The 15,407-nt window shown below is 42.3% G+C and overlaps 1 protein-coding gene across 1 annotated transcript in view; it reads left to right on the top strand.

Moving 5' to 3' along the window:
- LOC126417180 (ankyrin-3-like) overlaps positions 1–15,407 on the top strand; it is a 112,918-nt gene that overhangs the window by 78,225 nt on the left and 19,286 nt on the right. Inside the window, exon 3 of the mRNA XM_050085082.1 lies at positions 8,020–8,109. Within this exon, the coding sequence (XP_049941039.1) occupies positions 8,020–8,109 (90 nt within the window). The remainder of the gene's footprint in view (positions 1–8,019; positions 8,110–15,407) is intronic.

Here is a 15,407-nt window from a genome sequence, read left to right on the forward strand (position 1 = left end):
AAGACTTTCATAATTGCCACCACATTCAGCTCATATTACAGTTCAGCACATGACTATTATTTAATTTCCATAATGCATCTCTTCACTGATTACATATGGACTATCACTGATTACTCCCTTACCTTCGGCATCACACTCTCTAACCTAAAAAATTATTGTCATTTTTCGGTGAATCCCACTTTGCTTGATATTTGAACATAATGTCTTGCATAATTCGTCACTCATTGACTGCAAAGGGTTTTAAATTCTGGATGTTAAACATCACTTTTTCTTTCTTTGTGATTGGGTCAGTTAGCACAGTTGCTTTCGGATGAGGTATGTGTGTTATTACAAATTGTCCTCCATACAGATTTGAAACTTGGATGTTAGTTCTTCACTCTTTTAGCTTCTGTTATGCTTCTTTACTAATACCTGTCTGAATCATCCGTTATGAGATGAAATGGTTGGCTGAAATCGGGAAGCACCAATACTGGTGCTGAAACTAAACTGTCGCTCATAACTACGATCTCGGTTGTGCATTCTTGTGTCCATCGCTACACTGAATGTTGTTTCAGTAATTTTGTCATATGCAATGCATTTAAGACTGATTTTTTCAAAAACTTTCTGTAAGATCTTTCCATCCCCAAATTATTTCACATTCTTTTTTGTTTGATTGTTGCAAACATTTCTAATTGTGTCTACTTATGTGGCTGCCGTCTTCTTCCTTCCATACCAATCACATGTCCTAAAAATTTAACTTCAGTCCTACTAAACCGAGATTTAAGCAGTTTCAAAGTAATTCCCTGGAAATGTAATTGAGATATTAGTTTATCCAATGTGTATATGCGATAGTCCCAGGTTTGTGATGTTATTACTTTGTCGTCTGTGTATACCATGATCTTGTATTTCAGTTCATCTCCAATTACCTTATCAAGAGCAATTATGAAGACCAATGCTGAGACGTTCAATCCTATTGGCAGAACCCAGAATTGATAAGCTCTACACTCTCACAGAAATGTTGTATATTTGCGTGACCTCACATGTAGTTTAATTTGCCAGCATCCCAATGTTAAATCCATAGTACTAATGTACTTCACCCCTGCAAATGCTGTCAACAGCTCTTTGGTTATGAACGGTCTGTCTCTTTCTGGTTTTATCATCCTGTTTAGTGTTCTTGCTTAAGCACAAGATTGACTGTTCCATATTGTTCCTTAACAGCAACCAGTGGATAACAACAATTAAATATTTCTATTATATGTTGGCTGGAATACTCTCTTTCAAATTCTGAAGGTGGCAGGGGTAAAATACAGAGCGAAAGGCTATATACAATTTGTACAGAAACCAGATGGCAGTTATAAGAGTCGAGGGACATCAAAGGGAAGCAGTGGTTGGAAAGGGAACGAGACAGGGTTGTAGCCTGTCCCTTGATGTGATTCAATCTGTATATTGAGCAAGCAGTAAAGGAAACAAAAGAAAAATTCGGAGTAGGTATTAAAATCCTTGGAGAAGAAATAAAAACTTTGAGGTTCGCCGATGACATTGTAATTCTGTCAGAGACAGCAAAGGACTTGGAAGAGCAGTTGAACGGAATGGACAGTGTCTTGAAAGGAGGATATAAGATGAACATCAACAAAAGCAAAACGAGGATAATGGAATGTGGTCCAATTAAGTCGGGTGATGCTGAGGGAATTAGATTAGGAAATGAGACACTTAAAGTAGTAAAGGAGTTTTGCTATTTGGGGAGCAAAATAACTGATGATGGTCGAAGTAGAGAGGATATAAAATGTAGACTGGCAAAGAAAAGGAAAGCGTTTCTGAAGAAGAGAAATTGGTTAACATCGAGTATTGATTTAAGTGTCAGGAAGTCGTTTCTTAAAGTATTTGTATAGAATGTAGCCATGTATGGAAGTGAAACATGGACGATAACTAGTTTGGACACGAAGAGAATAGAAGCTTTTGAAATGTGGTGCTACAGAAGAATGCTGAAGATTAGATGGGTAGATGTGCCAGCCATTGAATATCACATATATCAGATAGAATCTTATGGTTTTAACCAATCGATAAGGACATTTCCATAAAAAATGTCAATTTCCAGATTGAAGAGAAATTTGTGGCACAACTTGAACAGAAGAAGGGATTGGTTGGTAGGACATGTTCTGAGGCATCTTGGGATCACCAATTTAGTATTGGAGGGCAGCGTAGAGGGTAAAAATCGTAGAGAGAGACCAAGAGATGAATACACTAAGCAGATTCAGGAGGATGTAGGTTGCAGTAGGTACTGGGAGATGAAGAAGCTTGCACAGGATAGAGTAGCATGGAGAGCTGCATCAAACCAGTCTCAGGACTGAAGACCACAACAACAACGTATTCAGCTGAAACTTTAGTGTGATTCTTACTGTTTCTTGTATCCTAATTGAACTCACAGTATCTTCTTATGGATGACCGTTTTTATCACTGCAGTTTTAATTGAAGTTTGTGGATTAGCACCAAATATTTATGCACAGGTTTTTTCCTTGAATTTTCCATACACGGGTCAGCGGATATCGTGTGACTAATTATTTCGTCTTGTTTACTTGTGTGAAATGTCGCACGTTGCCCCCGTGCTTGTATTTTTTTTTTTCCTGTGTCAGATTTCGTCTGTGTTAATGTTCGTAGGTTCACAAATCCACGACCGCCGCGTGCGAGAGTTTCTTCTTCTTGACGCTATCCTTTCACTCGTTTCGGAGGGAGCCCGCCTTCCACCATCCTTTTCTTGTGAAATGACTACTATTACGTAGTTACAGGCGCTGGTAGGTTCGTAATCTCACAATCACAAATCATGTCATTATGCTTGTGTGTCAAAATTCGGTTGTGAGTTAGATCTCCCTAGTTACCAAGTCCGACCATCACGGAACTTCGCCGTGGATGGAGCTCCGCGGCACGCCACACCGTTGTGAAGACTCCGCGCCCCGCCTGCTATGTATGACGTCACGAGCAGCCGTCTGGCGGTACCAGAATATTTCCACCATCGAGCAGCACACCAATCCGAGCAGAATCTAATCTACTTTTACTAATAACTTGTATTACTTAAACCTAGTGTCTTGCAATTCAGGATGTCAAATTAACCACCTTTCAGCTGTATAGTTTCCAAACTTATTTAATTTAGCTGCGAGTTTCGACGATTTACTATGCCATCTTCAGGCCTCTGACCGACGTGTAGGAAGATTCCACCTCGGTTCTGGTCAAAATAGGGGCCATAAATACTCGTATCATTAGATTTCTGCTTGCTATAGCGATCTCTTAATCCAATTTTGTCATATGATGACATGATGGAGACCGTGGCTGTTGTTTGAAGACAAATGTTGATGGTGTTAGGACAACAACCAGCCACAAATTTACTTTCAGATCCTTTATTCAAAGGACACCGTTACCGGTTTCGAATCGTTGTGATTCATCTTCAGACGGTTTACATGCTTTTTTGTGACATGTTGTGTGTTTTTACAGATTAATTTTCCGAAAATATAAATAATACATAATTATAAACACGACACACACAGATGGTTGCGTTACAGATTTTCGTTGCATGTGACTTACGTGAAACGTCGGTTTGGAGTGTTTGTTTCCATAAAATGCGTCCAACACATGTAAATGCATTCCCACTGCATTCTTACTGTTGCACACGTAAATTGTTCTCACTAAACACTTCAAATTTGTCACTGAGAGGATGTCTGCCACGCACCACATTTTTGATACATACGAAGAGCTTACAAACATATGAGTATCACAGATGCTATGATATATCGTAACATTTGACGATGATGTCCTATGTTTGGAAAGGATCATATATTCATTTACGCAACCGTAATGCCTTTTACACTAGTAAAGAGACATTGAATTTTTGATTTGATATTTTTAAATGAACTCTACAGATGTAGCAGTCAGGGCGAACAGGCTTAGATGGTGGGGTCATGTTACACGCATGGGAGAAGCAAGGTTACCCAAGAGACTCATGGATTCAGCAGTAGAGGGTAGGAGGAATCGGGGGAGACCGAGGAGAAGGTACCTGGATTCGGTTAAGAATGATTTTGAAGTAATCGGTTTAACATCAGAAGAGGCACCAATGTTAGTACTGAATAGGGGATCATGGAGGAACTGTATAAGGGGGGCTATGCTCCAGACTGAACGCTGAAAGGCATAATCAGTCTTAAACGATGATGATGATGATGTTTAAATTAATTATAAAGTTTTTTTATAGGACTGTATATGTAAAATAGTATATTATTTAATTACATCTAGCATCATGCGAATTATAGTAACATATAAATTTGCTACTCGATCTGCAGATAGGTGTACTAATGTTATTTGCTTTTGAGGCTGGAAACTAATTTTTTGAAATTTTTCAGGAAAGGGGTGTTAGCTAACTCTGTTTGTTCGTTAAGGATATAGTCTGGGGTGCTGTTTTTGTGTGTGTGTATTTCTAATTCTTCTAATATATTCATACTGCCTCCTTTCTGCTAGATGTAAAATTTTTAAGTTGTACTCAATGTTTCCCATTGAATGGTTTTCTTCAGCAATATGGGCTGCAAATGCTGATTTGTTCAAATTACCAAGTCTTAAAGCATCAATATGTTCTTTGTATCTAATTTCAAAACTTCTGCCTGTCTGTCCAATGTAGAATTTTGGGCATTTTATGGAAACAAACACTCCAAACCGACGTTTGACGTAAGTCACATGTAGCGAAAATCTGTAACGCAACCATCTGTGTGTGGCGTGTTTATAATTATGTATTATTTATATTTTAGGAAAATTAATCTGTAAAAACACACAACATGTCATAAAAAAAGCGTGTAAAACGTCTGGAGATGAATCACAATGATTCGAAACCGGTAACGGTGCCCTTTGAACAAAGGATCTGAAAGTAAATTTGTTGCTGGTTGCTGTCCTAACACCATCAACATTGATCTCTTAATCGCTGGTTTGACCAGAACCGAGGTGGAATCTTCCTACACGTCGGTCAGGGGCCTGAAGATGGCATACCATATCGCCGAAACTGGTAGTCAAAATAAAATAAGTTTGGAAACTAGACGGCTGAAAGGACATACTGTGTCGAACAGCTGAGTCCCGTAACCATCTCTGTAAGGATGGACTTACACAGTCTTGCAGTTCAGTTCTCAGTTGTCAACCTTGTATATTTCTGTAAACACAAACGCACACTGTCTCGCAATCTGAATTCAGCAGTAAAGGTGCATATCATCAACACCTTTTCACCACCATGTGGATTTTTACCCTTACAAAACACACACACACACACACACACACACACACACACACACACAGAGAGAGAGAGAGAGAGAGAGAGAGAGCTCACTGAATGTCGTTCGGCTGCTAAATATTAAATTCCAAATCTTTTGCCTGGCGCCGGCCGGGGTGGCCGAGTGGTTCTAGGCGCCACAGTCTGGAACAGCGCGACCGCTACGGTCGCAGGTTCGAATCCTGCCTCGGGCATGGATGTGTGTGATGTCCTTAGGTTAGTTAGGTTTAAGTAGTTCTAAGTTCTAGGGGACTGATGACCTCAGAAGTTAAGTCCCATAGTGCTCAGAGCCATTTGAACCATTTTTTTTTTTTTCCTGGCAAAAGTCACAGCCAGCTGACTCTCTCTAATTACTTCCTTTATGGAATGATATTTTCATGAGCGTTTACACAAATGCTCTTTGTCCAATGCCCTATGCACTCTTTGTCATTATTATAATTAACAACCACTGCTCCATTCCGCAGCTGCTGTTCCATTTCCGAATCTGGTATTATAATTACACTGAATACACTAATAAAATGAAATTTTTAATTTTGCTGGAGTGTCAACCTCTCAGCATGTGTCAGGTTTTAATATATTTACGGTGTTTCTCTACACTGATCTTCCGCACACACTCATTCAGCGTTACAGCAAGAAGTTGTGTAATGTTCACCTGTTGAGTGAGAGTAGTTGTATGCGCATGTGTATCGACGCTACTTCGTAGATAAGATTAAAATATGTGTAGTAATATTTATAAGGACAGTTAAATTTCCCGCAGTCTTAGCTCGGTTCTTGTACGAATCATCGCCTTTCTGCACTGCTACCTTTCCTGAATTACCTTCCCTGCTAAGTTGGAAACCTCCGACCACGCGTATTAGGGTCGTCGAACAGATGCGCAAAACTAAAGACCTATATCTCTGACGTCGATCTGTTGTAGAATTTTAGAACATGTTTTTTGCTCGCGTATCATGTCGTTTCTGGAAACCCAGAATCTACTCTGTAGGAATCAACATGGATTCCGGAAAAAGCGATCGTGTGAGACCCAACTCTCTTTATTTGTTCATGAGACCCAGAAAATATTAGATACAGGCTCCCAGGTAGATGCTATTTTCCTTGACATCCGGAAGGCGTTCGATACAGTTCCGCACCGTCGCCTGATAAACAAAGTAAGAGCGTACGGAACATCAGACCAGCTGTGTGGCTGGATTGAAGAGTTTTTAGCAAACAGAACACAGCATGTTGTTCTCAATGGAGAGACGTCTACAGACGTTAAAGTAACCTCTGGCACGCCACAGGGGAGTGTTATGGGACCATTGCTTTTCACAATATATATAAATGACCTAGTAGATAGTGTCGGAAGTTCCATGTGGCTTTTCGCGGATGATGCTGTAGTATACAGAGAAGTTGCAGCATTAGAAAATTGTAGCGAAATGCAGGAAGATCTGCAGCGGATAGGCACTTGGTGCAGAGAGTGGCAACTGACCCTTAACATAGAAAAATGTAATGTATCGCGAATACATAGAAAGAAGGATCCTTTATTGTATGATTATATGATAGCGGAACAAACACTGGTAGCTGTTACTTCTTTAAAATATCTGGGAGTATGCGGGCGGGAACGATTTGAAGTGGAATGATCATATAAAATTAATTGTTGGTAAGGCGGGTACCAGGTTGAGATTCATTGGGAGAGTCCTTAGAAAATGTAGTCCATCAACAAAGGAGGTTGCTTACAAAACACTCTTTCGACCTATACTTGAGTGTTGCTCATCAGTGTGGGATCCGCACCAGATCGTGTTGACGGAGGAGATAGAGAAGATCCAAAGAAGAGCGGCGCGTTTCGTCACAGGGTTATTTGGTAAGCGTGATAGCGTTACGGAGACGTTTAGCAAACTCAAGTGGCAGACTCTGCAACAGAGGCGCTCTGCATCGCGGTGTAGCTTGCTGTCCAGGTTTCGAGAGGGTGCGTTTCTGGATGAGGTATCTCATATATTGCTTCCCCCTACTTCTACCTCCCGAGGCGATCACGAATGTAAAATTAGAGAGATTCGAGCGCGCACGGAGGCTTTCCGGCAGTCGTTCTTCCCGCGAACCATACGCGACTGGAACAGGAAAGGGAGGTAATGACAGTGGCACGTAAAGTGCCCTCCGCCACACACCGTTGGGTGGCTTGCGAGTATTTAGATGTAGATGTAGATGTAGCTATGCACCTTATAGCGAAGTTCTCAGACACAAGCAGCAAACACTTTCAAAACCATCTGATCGAAATAGTATATCTGAAGGTCAGAGACAGTCTGATTAGTGCGCTTCTCATTTCTGTCCGGTTATTGCTATAGCGATGTATTTAAGCTGTCATGTCCAATAATTCTCCAGTGAGTCTATTAGGTTCGCCGATGACATTGTAATTCTGTCGGAGACAGCAAAGGACTTGGAAAAGCAGTTGAAGGGAATGGACAGTGTCTTGAAAGGAGGATATAAGATGAACATCAACAAAAGCAAAACGAGGATAATGGAATGTGGTCCAATTAAGTCTTTTATCCCTTATGCTTACGATTGTTGTACTTTGTTTTGTGCTGTCTGTCGAGTGGTACGCTAAGACACGCATATGAAGAATGAAGCAGAAGCAGTGTAGAATCTGACAGGTTCACTGGTAAGTCATTCATGTTAATTGACGGACTGTCCTTGTTGGCAGTGTGTGTTGTGTTGCCTGATCGCAGACAATGCGTCCGCAGTGCAGTGTTCAGTAAGCAGCCCCCTTGGGTTTGTGTGTGCAGCGCGCCAGCCACCCACGCCGCTGGCCGCCAGCCGCCCACGGCTGCCTGCGACATCCCTCCACTGTTTGACGTTGCCGTCTCCTACTATCGGTGAGTTGTGTCAGCAGACGTGCTCGGTTCCCACATTTATAGTACCACTTATATTGGTATTAACAAAGTTTATACAAAAAATTGAAACACACTATCATATGTTGTGATGAAGCAGCGGTTTTAGTTGCCAGAAAAAAGCAACTAATTTCATAAATTTTTGGTGTGCTAAATTTTGACGTAACAGCCGACGTGGATCAGAGTGATTTTCTACAGCCTTCCTTGCGTTCAGTCGATGTTATTTTCTGTTCAGAACACAAAGGTGCTAAAAACAAAATTCTTTTCTAAGCACAGTAAATGTACTGGTCTGCTGTGTACGATTTCTGCTTTCAGTGATGGTTTTATATCTTGCAAATTGATCGTGGAACGAACGGACGTGGAAACTTACTGCGATGCACTGCATCTCTACAATACCTTTGTCGTGAGAATAAACGATGATGAAAAGAAGGAATTATAATTAGGATAAGACTAACTAAATAATGCTCAGCAGTCGAATAAGAATATGACACGTCTGGGTTATGTGTGTGTGTGTGTGTGTGTGTGTGTGTGCAAATATGGCGAATTTTATAAATTTTTCTTTAAATGGCTTTTTTTGGACACTTCCACGTGTAATAACCATAGAAAATATGCGACCAACTGTGACTCGAATGCAGATTTCTTGTTTATGAAATGCAGTTGCCTGAACATTAAGCTACCGCATCACATGTCCAGGCCTATCTCAAACTCCTATTGTCGATGATATTTCCACCTTTGCGTTCTAAACAATAGGAACATACGTTCTGGCACAGGAGACGTCTTAACAACATCACTGCGGAAGCAGTCGATGTAAGATATTGCTTATCTGCTATGAGCGACATATACAGGGTGTTACAAAAAGGTACGGCCAAACTTTCAGGAAACATTCCTCACACACAAAGAAAGAAAATATGTTATGTGGACATGTGTCCGGAAACGCTTACTTTCCATGTTAGAGCTCATTTTATTACTTCTCTTCAAATCACATTAATCATGGAATGGAAACACACAGCAACAGAACGTACCAGCGTGACTCCAAACACTTTGTTACAGGAAATGTTCAAAATGTCCTCCGTTAGCGAGGATACATGCATCCACCCTCCGTCGCATGGAATCCCTGATACGCTGATGCAGCCCTGGAGAATGGCGTATTGTATCACAGCCGTCCACAATACGAGCACGAAGAGTCTCTACATTTGGTACGGGGATTGCGTAGACAAGAGCTTTCAAATGCCCCCATAAATGAAAGTCAAGAGGGTTGAGGTCAGGAGAGCGTCGCTACGGTCGCAGGTTCGAATCCTGCCTCGGGCATGGATGTGTGTGATGTCCTTAGGTTAGTTAGGTTTAATTAGTTCTAAGTTCTAGGGGACTTATGACCACAGCAGTTGAGTCCCATAGTGCTCAGAGCCATTTGAACCATTCAGGAGAGCGTGTAGGCTATTGAATTGGTCCGCCTCTACCAATCTATCGGTCACCGAATCTGTTGTTGAGAAACGTCCGAACACTTCGACTAAAATGTGCAGGAGCTCCATCGTGCATGAACCACATGTTATGTCGTACTTGTAAAGGCACATGTTCTAGCAGCACAGGTAGAGTATCCCGTATGAAATCATGGTGGTGAATCGAGGAAGTACAGTACATACTGACGAAACTAAAATGATCTCTAACATGGAAATTAAGCGTTTCCGGACACATGTCCACATAACATCTTTTCTTTATTTGTGTGTGAGGAATGTTTCCTGAAAGTTTGGCCGTACCTTTTTGTAGCACCCTGTATGAGAAACGCTTGGTGATTGTGTTCTGAAAACATTCCTGCAGTCAGGTTGTTTTTCCCCATCAGAAACACTGTCTTCACGAATGTATTAATGAGATTTACGATAGCAGGAAGAGCAGCGTCCGCCGTAAATTTTAATGTGGTTATTGCAGATCGATTTCCGCTACTGTGGAGCTATCTTCAGTGCTTTATATCAAAGTCAAGACCACTCATCATAAATATAATAACACATGACACCACTTGACATTACAGATAAAAAATATCAGTTAAACTGACTTGGATATAGTGCACTGAGATAGGTGCACAGTAGCTGAAATCGACCTGCAATCAACGGATTAAAATTTACGACCGGTGCTGCGCTTCCTTCTGTCGCGAATTCCTGGAATTACCGGCAGTAATGGATTATGGTTTGAGGTCTATAGGCATGCTCAGCTGGTCTAATGATGAAGGCACCCGGTCACCGTAAGCCGGTAACCCTGCCAGTCCTGTTGTGGCCGTGACTGAGTGACGACATGTGCTTCGTTGCAGCTCGCGGCGTTTCGTTGGTGTCCTGATTACAGCTTTCAGATTCATCATAAATCAATCCTAAATCCATTTGTGTTTTTTGGACATCAATGTTTGGAGTGGACGTCGATATTTGGCTTTGCGAATAATCTCGTCAGCTGACGGTGGATTGATAAGTTCACAACATGCTTTCATTTCCGATGCAGTTCATGTTGAAATAAGAGACAGTGTAGTTGGTCACAAACAATAAAATATTCCGGACGATTAAGCTGTGGTCGGATGGCTAACGACTGCATCAAAATTCCGGTTGGCATGCTTCCACGCAATGGCATGACGTGACATGCTTTGAATACAGGGCCGGCCGAAGTGGCCGTGCGGTTAAAGGCGCTGCAGTCTGGAACCGCAAGACCGCTACGGTCACAGGTTCGAATCCTGCCTCGGGCATGGATGTTTGTGATGTCCTTAGGTTAGTTAGGTTTAACTAGTTCTAAGTTCTAGGGGACTAATGACCTCAGCAGTTGAGTCCCATAGTGCTCAGAGCCATTTGAACCATTTTTTTGAATACAGGGGTGCAATTGGCCGTTGTCGACTGCCGTCGTCCGCTGTTGCTGTCACCCCATGGTGGAAGACTGGTACACATTTTCTTCATCATCAAGATGCAGATGTCGTTCAGTTTCATGCCGTCCTCCTTTCCACTGAAACTCCTGGCGTGTTTTACAGACTCTATCTGCTTGTGGCTGCCACCTGACTCATATCAAAATGAGTGTCATGGTCTCCTGGCTGCAAAGCGTGTTGCGCGACTGCTACGGTCCCAGGTTCGAATCCTGCCTCGGGCATGGATGTGTGTGATGTCCTTAGGTTAGTTAGGTTTAAGTAGTTCTAAGTTCTAGGGGACTGATGACCACAGAAGTTAAGTCCCATAGTGCTCAGAGCCATTTGAACCATTCGCAAAGCATGTTCCGCAACAGCTAGTCTGCGGTCTTGTAGTATTTTTTTATCGTTCTTTTTGTAATACCCACGTACACCTCCCTACACGGAACCCTACCAATTCTTGCAGTTTCCAGCGGTTTCGAGCACTCTTGGCCAATTTTAGGTGATGCAATCTTCCAGGTGGGTTTGTAGATTACCGCGATGTTACTTTTTTTCAGTTTTCCTATGGGCTCAGTAACTTCCTGAACGAAATGTACGAAAACTTTCGATTTCACAGAGGCATGTGCATTGCTATGATTTTTACATGTTGGTATAATGCTCTTTCTACCACATCGGTGACCGAGCGAGGTGGTGCAGTGGTTAGCGTACTGGACTCGCATTCGGGAGGACGTCGGTTCAATCCCGCGTCCGGCCATCCCGATTTAGGTTTTCCGTGATTTCCCTAAATCGCTCCAGGCAAATGCCGGGATGCTTCCTTTGAAAGGGCACGGCCGACTTCCTTCCCCATCCTTCCCTAATCCGATGAGACCGATGACCTTGTAGTTTGGTCTCTTCCCCCAAACAACCAACCAACGAACCTACCACATCGGACGAATAACCATTCTTCAGCAACGCATTGACGAGATGTTTTAATTCCACGTCAAGCGGCTCTGGTTCGCAGATATTCCTTGCTCTGTCCGCCTGCGTTTCTATGATGCCTCGCTTTTGTTCTGGACGGTGGTTCGAATCCTGGTGTAGGAAACGGTCTGTATGTGTTGTTTTTCTATAAACTGTGTGGCCTAAACTACCATCTTCTTTCTTGAAACATAGCGCATCAAGAAAATTTGGTCTCCTGATTGCCTCCACCTCCTTTGTAAACTTGAGTCTTCGGATTAATCTCGTTGAGATGCTTGGGAGAACGACCTATTTCCTCTCTGAGAAGTCTCCACAAAAGAAACGTATCGTCTACGTAGTCGAACCAAGTATTCAGTCTTTTGTTGGCAGTTTCCAATGCCTGCTCCTCGAATTTTTCCATACAGACTTTCGATATAACTTCTCCCCATAGCCACGCCATACTTCTGTTTACAGAGCTCATCGTTCCATTTGAAATACATGGTTGTGTGGCAATATGTGAACAGCAATATCAGGAGGAAAAATCTGATTCAGCTGTTTCAACACTTCATTCAGCGGAACCATAGCGGGTAGCTGTACCACATCAAAGCTAACTAATGTCCTCTGAATGGACCACTATGACATTTAATTTACTGATAATGTATGCTGAATTATTCATATAGAAGTCTGATCAGCCCTCATAGGCCGTAATAATGTTGTCAAGAACTTGGCTATCGAATAAGTGGGCGAACCACTAGGGCTAAATATAGGCCTTAGAGGAACATGTTCTTTATGAACCTTCGGCAACTCATAAAGTCTTGGTGGTAGTGCAACTAAACTGAACAGAATTTTGAACGCTCTGTTCAGCAGAGGACATTTTTATCATCCGAGTAACAGTTCTAGGAACTTCGTCAGTGGGGTCTTTACTCAGTTTGCTGTGTGCATATGGATCTAATAAGTCGCTAATCTTACTATGATAGTCGGTCACGTTCAAAACTACCGTCGCATTTCTCTTGTCAGCGTGAAGAATGATAATGCTCTCATCCTCATTAAGGCGTTTTATAGCATTCCTCACACACGGTTAAGTGATTTTTTTTGGTGGCTTTGCGCGAGACAATACTCTTACAGCTTCTATACGGATTTTTTCAGCTCAGCTGCAACCGAGTCCACACTACGAATGTGTGCTCCTAAACTGTTATTTCCTCCGTGGGCACAACTCACGAACTATTGGAAAAATGTCCGCCCTTGGTAACCACAGATCTCTCGTCGTCTGATACCGAACGTTCGGAAAATTGATAACCATGTGGGAAGCGTCTAAATGGTGGATGGTCTGAGTAGGTTGCAAATTGTCAAATTCCTCCTTCTGTCTATTAGGCGTTGCCAATATACGCTTCCTAATAATATAGTGCAATTGTCTCTCAATTCTACCCCATTCACCACTACACAGTTTATTGCTGATAGCAATATGGGAGACAGTCACTTACAGTCAGAACTTGAAAGGTGCCGGCGGGTCTGTTGAATCCGCTCTCATAGTAAGGCCTCTTCCGTCCGTTCGAAAATCTAGTGTGCCTTGGCCGAGACCGAGGGAACGCAAAAGCTGCACTCTCTTCTTCCGCAGACCTTCCATGTGTGCATATTTCTTGACATCTTCCCGCAGAGGCGTCTAATTTTAGAACGTGAACTTTCACGGCTGGAAATATCACTGTTAATAAATTATTCCGGGACATTATGCCGTGTTCAGATGGATTTCAGGTTAAAATCGAACGTTTTGTCCCCATCTGTGAATCGGACACTCAAAGAAACTACAATCCCTCTTGAAAATTTCCTTCGAAGATGGGAACGAAACGTTGGGTTTTAACGTGAAATCCATCCGACCATGTCATAATAGCTCGGAATATTTGATTAACTGTGACATTTCCGGCTGTAATATTTTAATTTTACTATGCAGTTGGTACCTGAAGAATACTTACTCGGGTCTACATTATGAAATTAAACAGAGTAAAGTACGTCTACATCTACACGGTTACTATGTACAGGGACACGATTATTGAACTACGTGAAATAAAGTCGTCATAACTTCTGAAGGTTTGCGTGAGGTCGTTCAACATGCGCGGTTGGCCGCGGGGCATGATGGGAATTAGTACAGTTTGGTTTAGCGACGAAGCCCACTTTCATTTGGATGGATTCGTCAATAAGCAAAATTGGCGCATTTGGGAGACTGAGAATCCGCATTTCGCGATCGAGAAATGTCTTTACCCTCTATGGGTGATGGTGTGGTGTGTCACGAAATAATCGGTACGATATTCCTTGATGGCATGGTGACTACCGAACGGTACGTGAAGGTTTTGGAAGATGATTTCATCTCACCATTATCCAGAGTAACCCTGATTTCGACAAGATTCAAGACGGATATCGACCCCATCAGAGCAGGGGAGTGTTTGATGTCTTTGGAGGAGCACTTTGGGGACCGCATTCTGGCTCTGAGATACCCAGAGGCCACTGGCATGGGCATCTATTGGCCACTACGTTCTCCGGATCTGAATATATGCGACTCCTTCTTGTGGGGCTATATTAAAGACAAGGTGTACAGCAATAACCCCAAAACCATTGCTGAGCTGAAAACAGCAATGCAGGAGGATATCGACACCACCGATATTCCGACGTTTCAACGGGTAACGCAGAGTTTCACTATTCGTCTGCGCCACATCTTCGCCGATGATGCAGGCATATCAAACGTGCCATAACTTAAATCTGAATGTCTGTAGTGACGTTAACAAATTGAATAAAGTGTGTGCAAGCCGTAGTTCGTAACTAATATACGTTTTTTTATATAGTTCAATAATTGTCACCCTGTAATTCACACTTAACTGGCTGTCAGAGGGTTCATCGAACCGCCTTCCACTCCCGACCAGTTCAGAAGAAAAAGGAAAATTTCCCATCCGAGCTCTGATATCTCCTGTCTTATTACGATGATCATTTTTCCTATGTAGGTGCGGATCATCAAAATATTTTCGCGTTCAGAGCAGGAAGTTCGCGATTGGAGTTCGTGAAAATATCTGGCCACAAGGAAAATGCCTGTGTTTTAATGATTGTCACTCCAACTCGCATATCATATCCATGACACTGTCTTCCCTATTTCATAATAAAAAAGACGAGCTGCCCTCCTTAGGAATATTTCGATGTCATTCATCAGTCTTACCTGCTAAGGATCCCGCACAACACAGCAGTACTCTAGCAGAGAACGGACAATCGTAGCGTAGATTTGATGTTCTGATGATTTTACTAGACTAAATGACAGCATCATCTGCAAACAATCAAAGAGGATTACACATATGATGTCCTAAATCGTTTGTTTATATCAGGCTTCCAAACTATGGCCCGCGGGCCAACACCGGCTCGCGAACGCCATCAATCTGGCCAGCGATATCGGGTCAGACATGCGTGCTATTCGGTCCGCCGCAATTTTTTACTGTTACAATCGATCCTT

The sequence above is a fragment of the Schistocerca serialis genome, chromosome 8, assembly GCF_023864345.2.
Source record: "Schistocerca serialis cubense isolate TAMUIC-IGC-003099 chromosome 8, iqSchSeri2.2, whole genome shotgun sequence".
NCBI lineage: Eukaryota > Metazoa > Arthropoda > Insecta > Orthoptera > Acrididae > Schistocerca > Schistocerca serialis.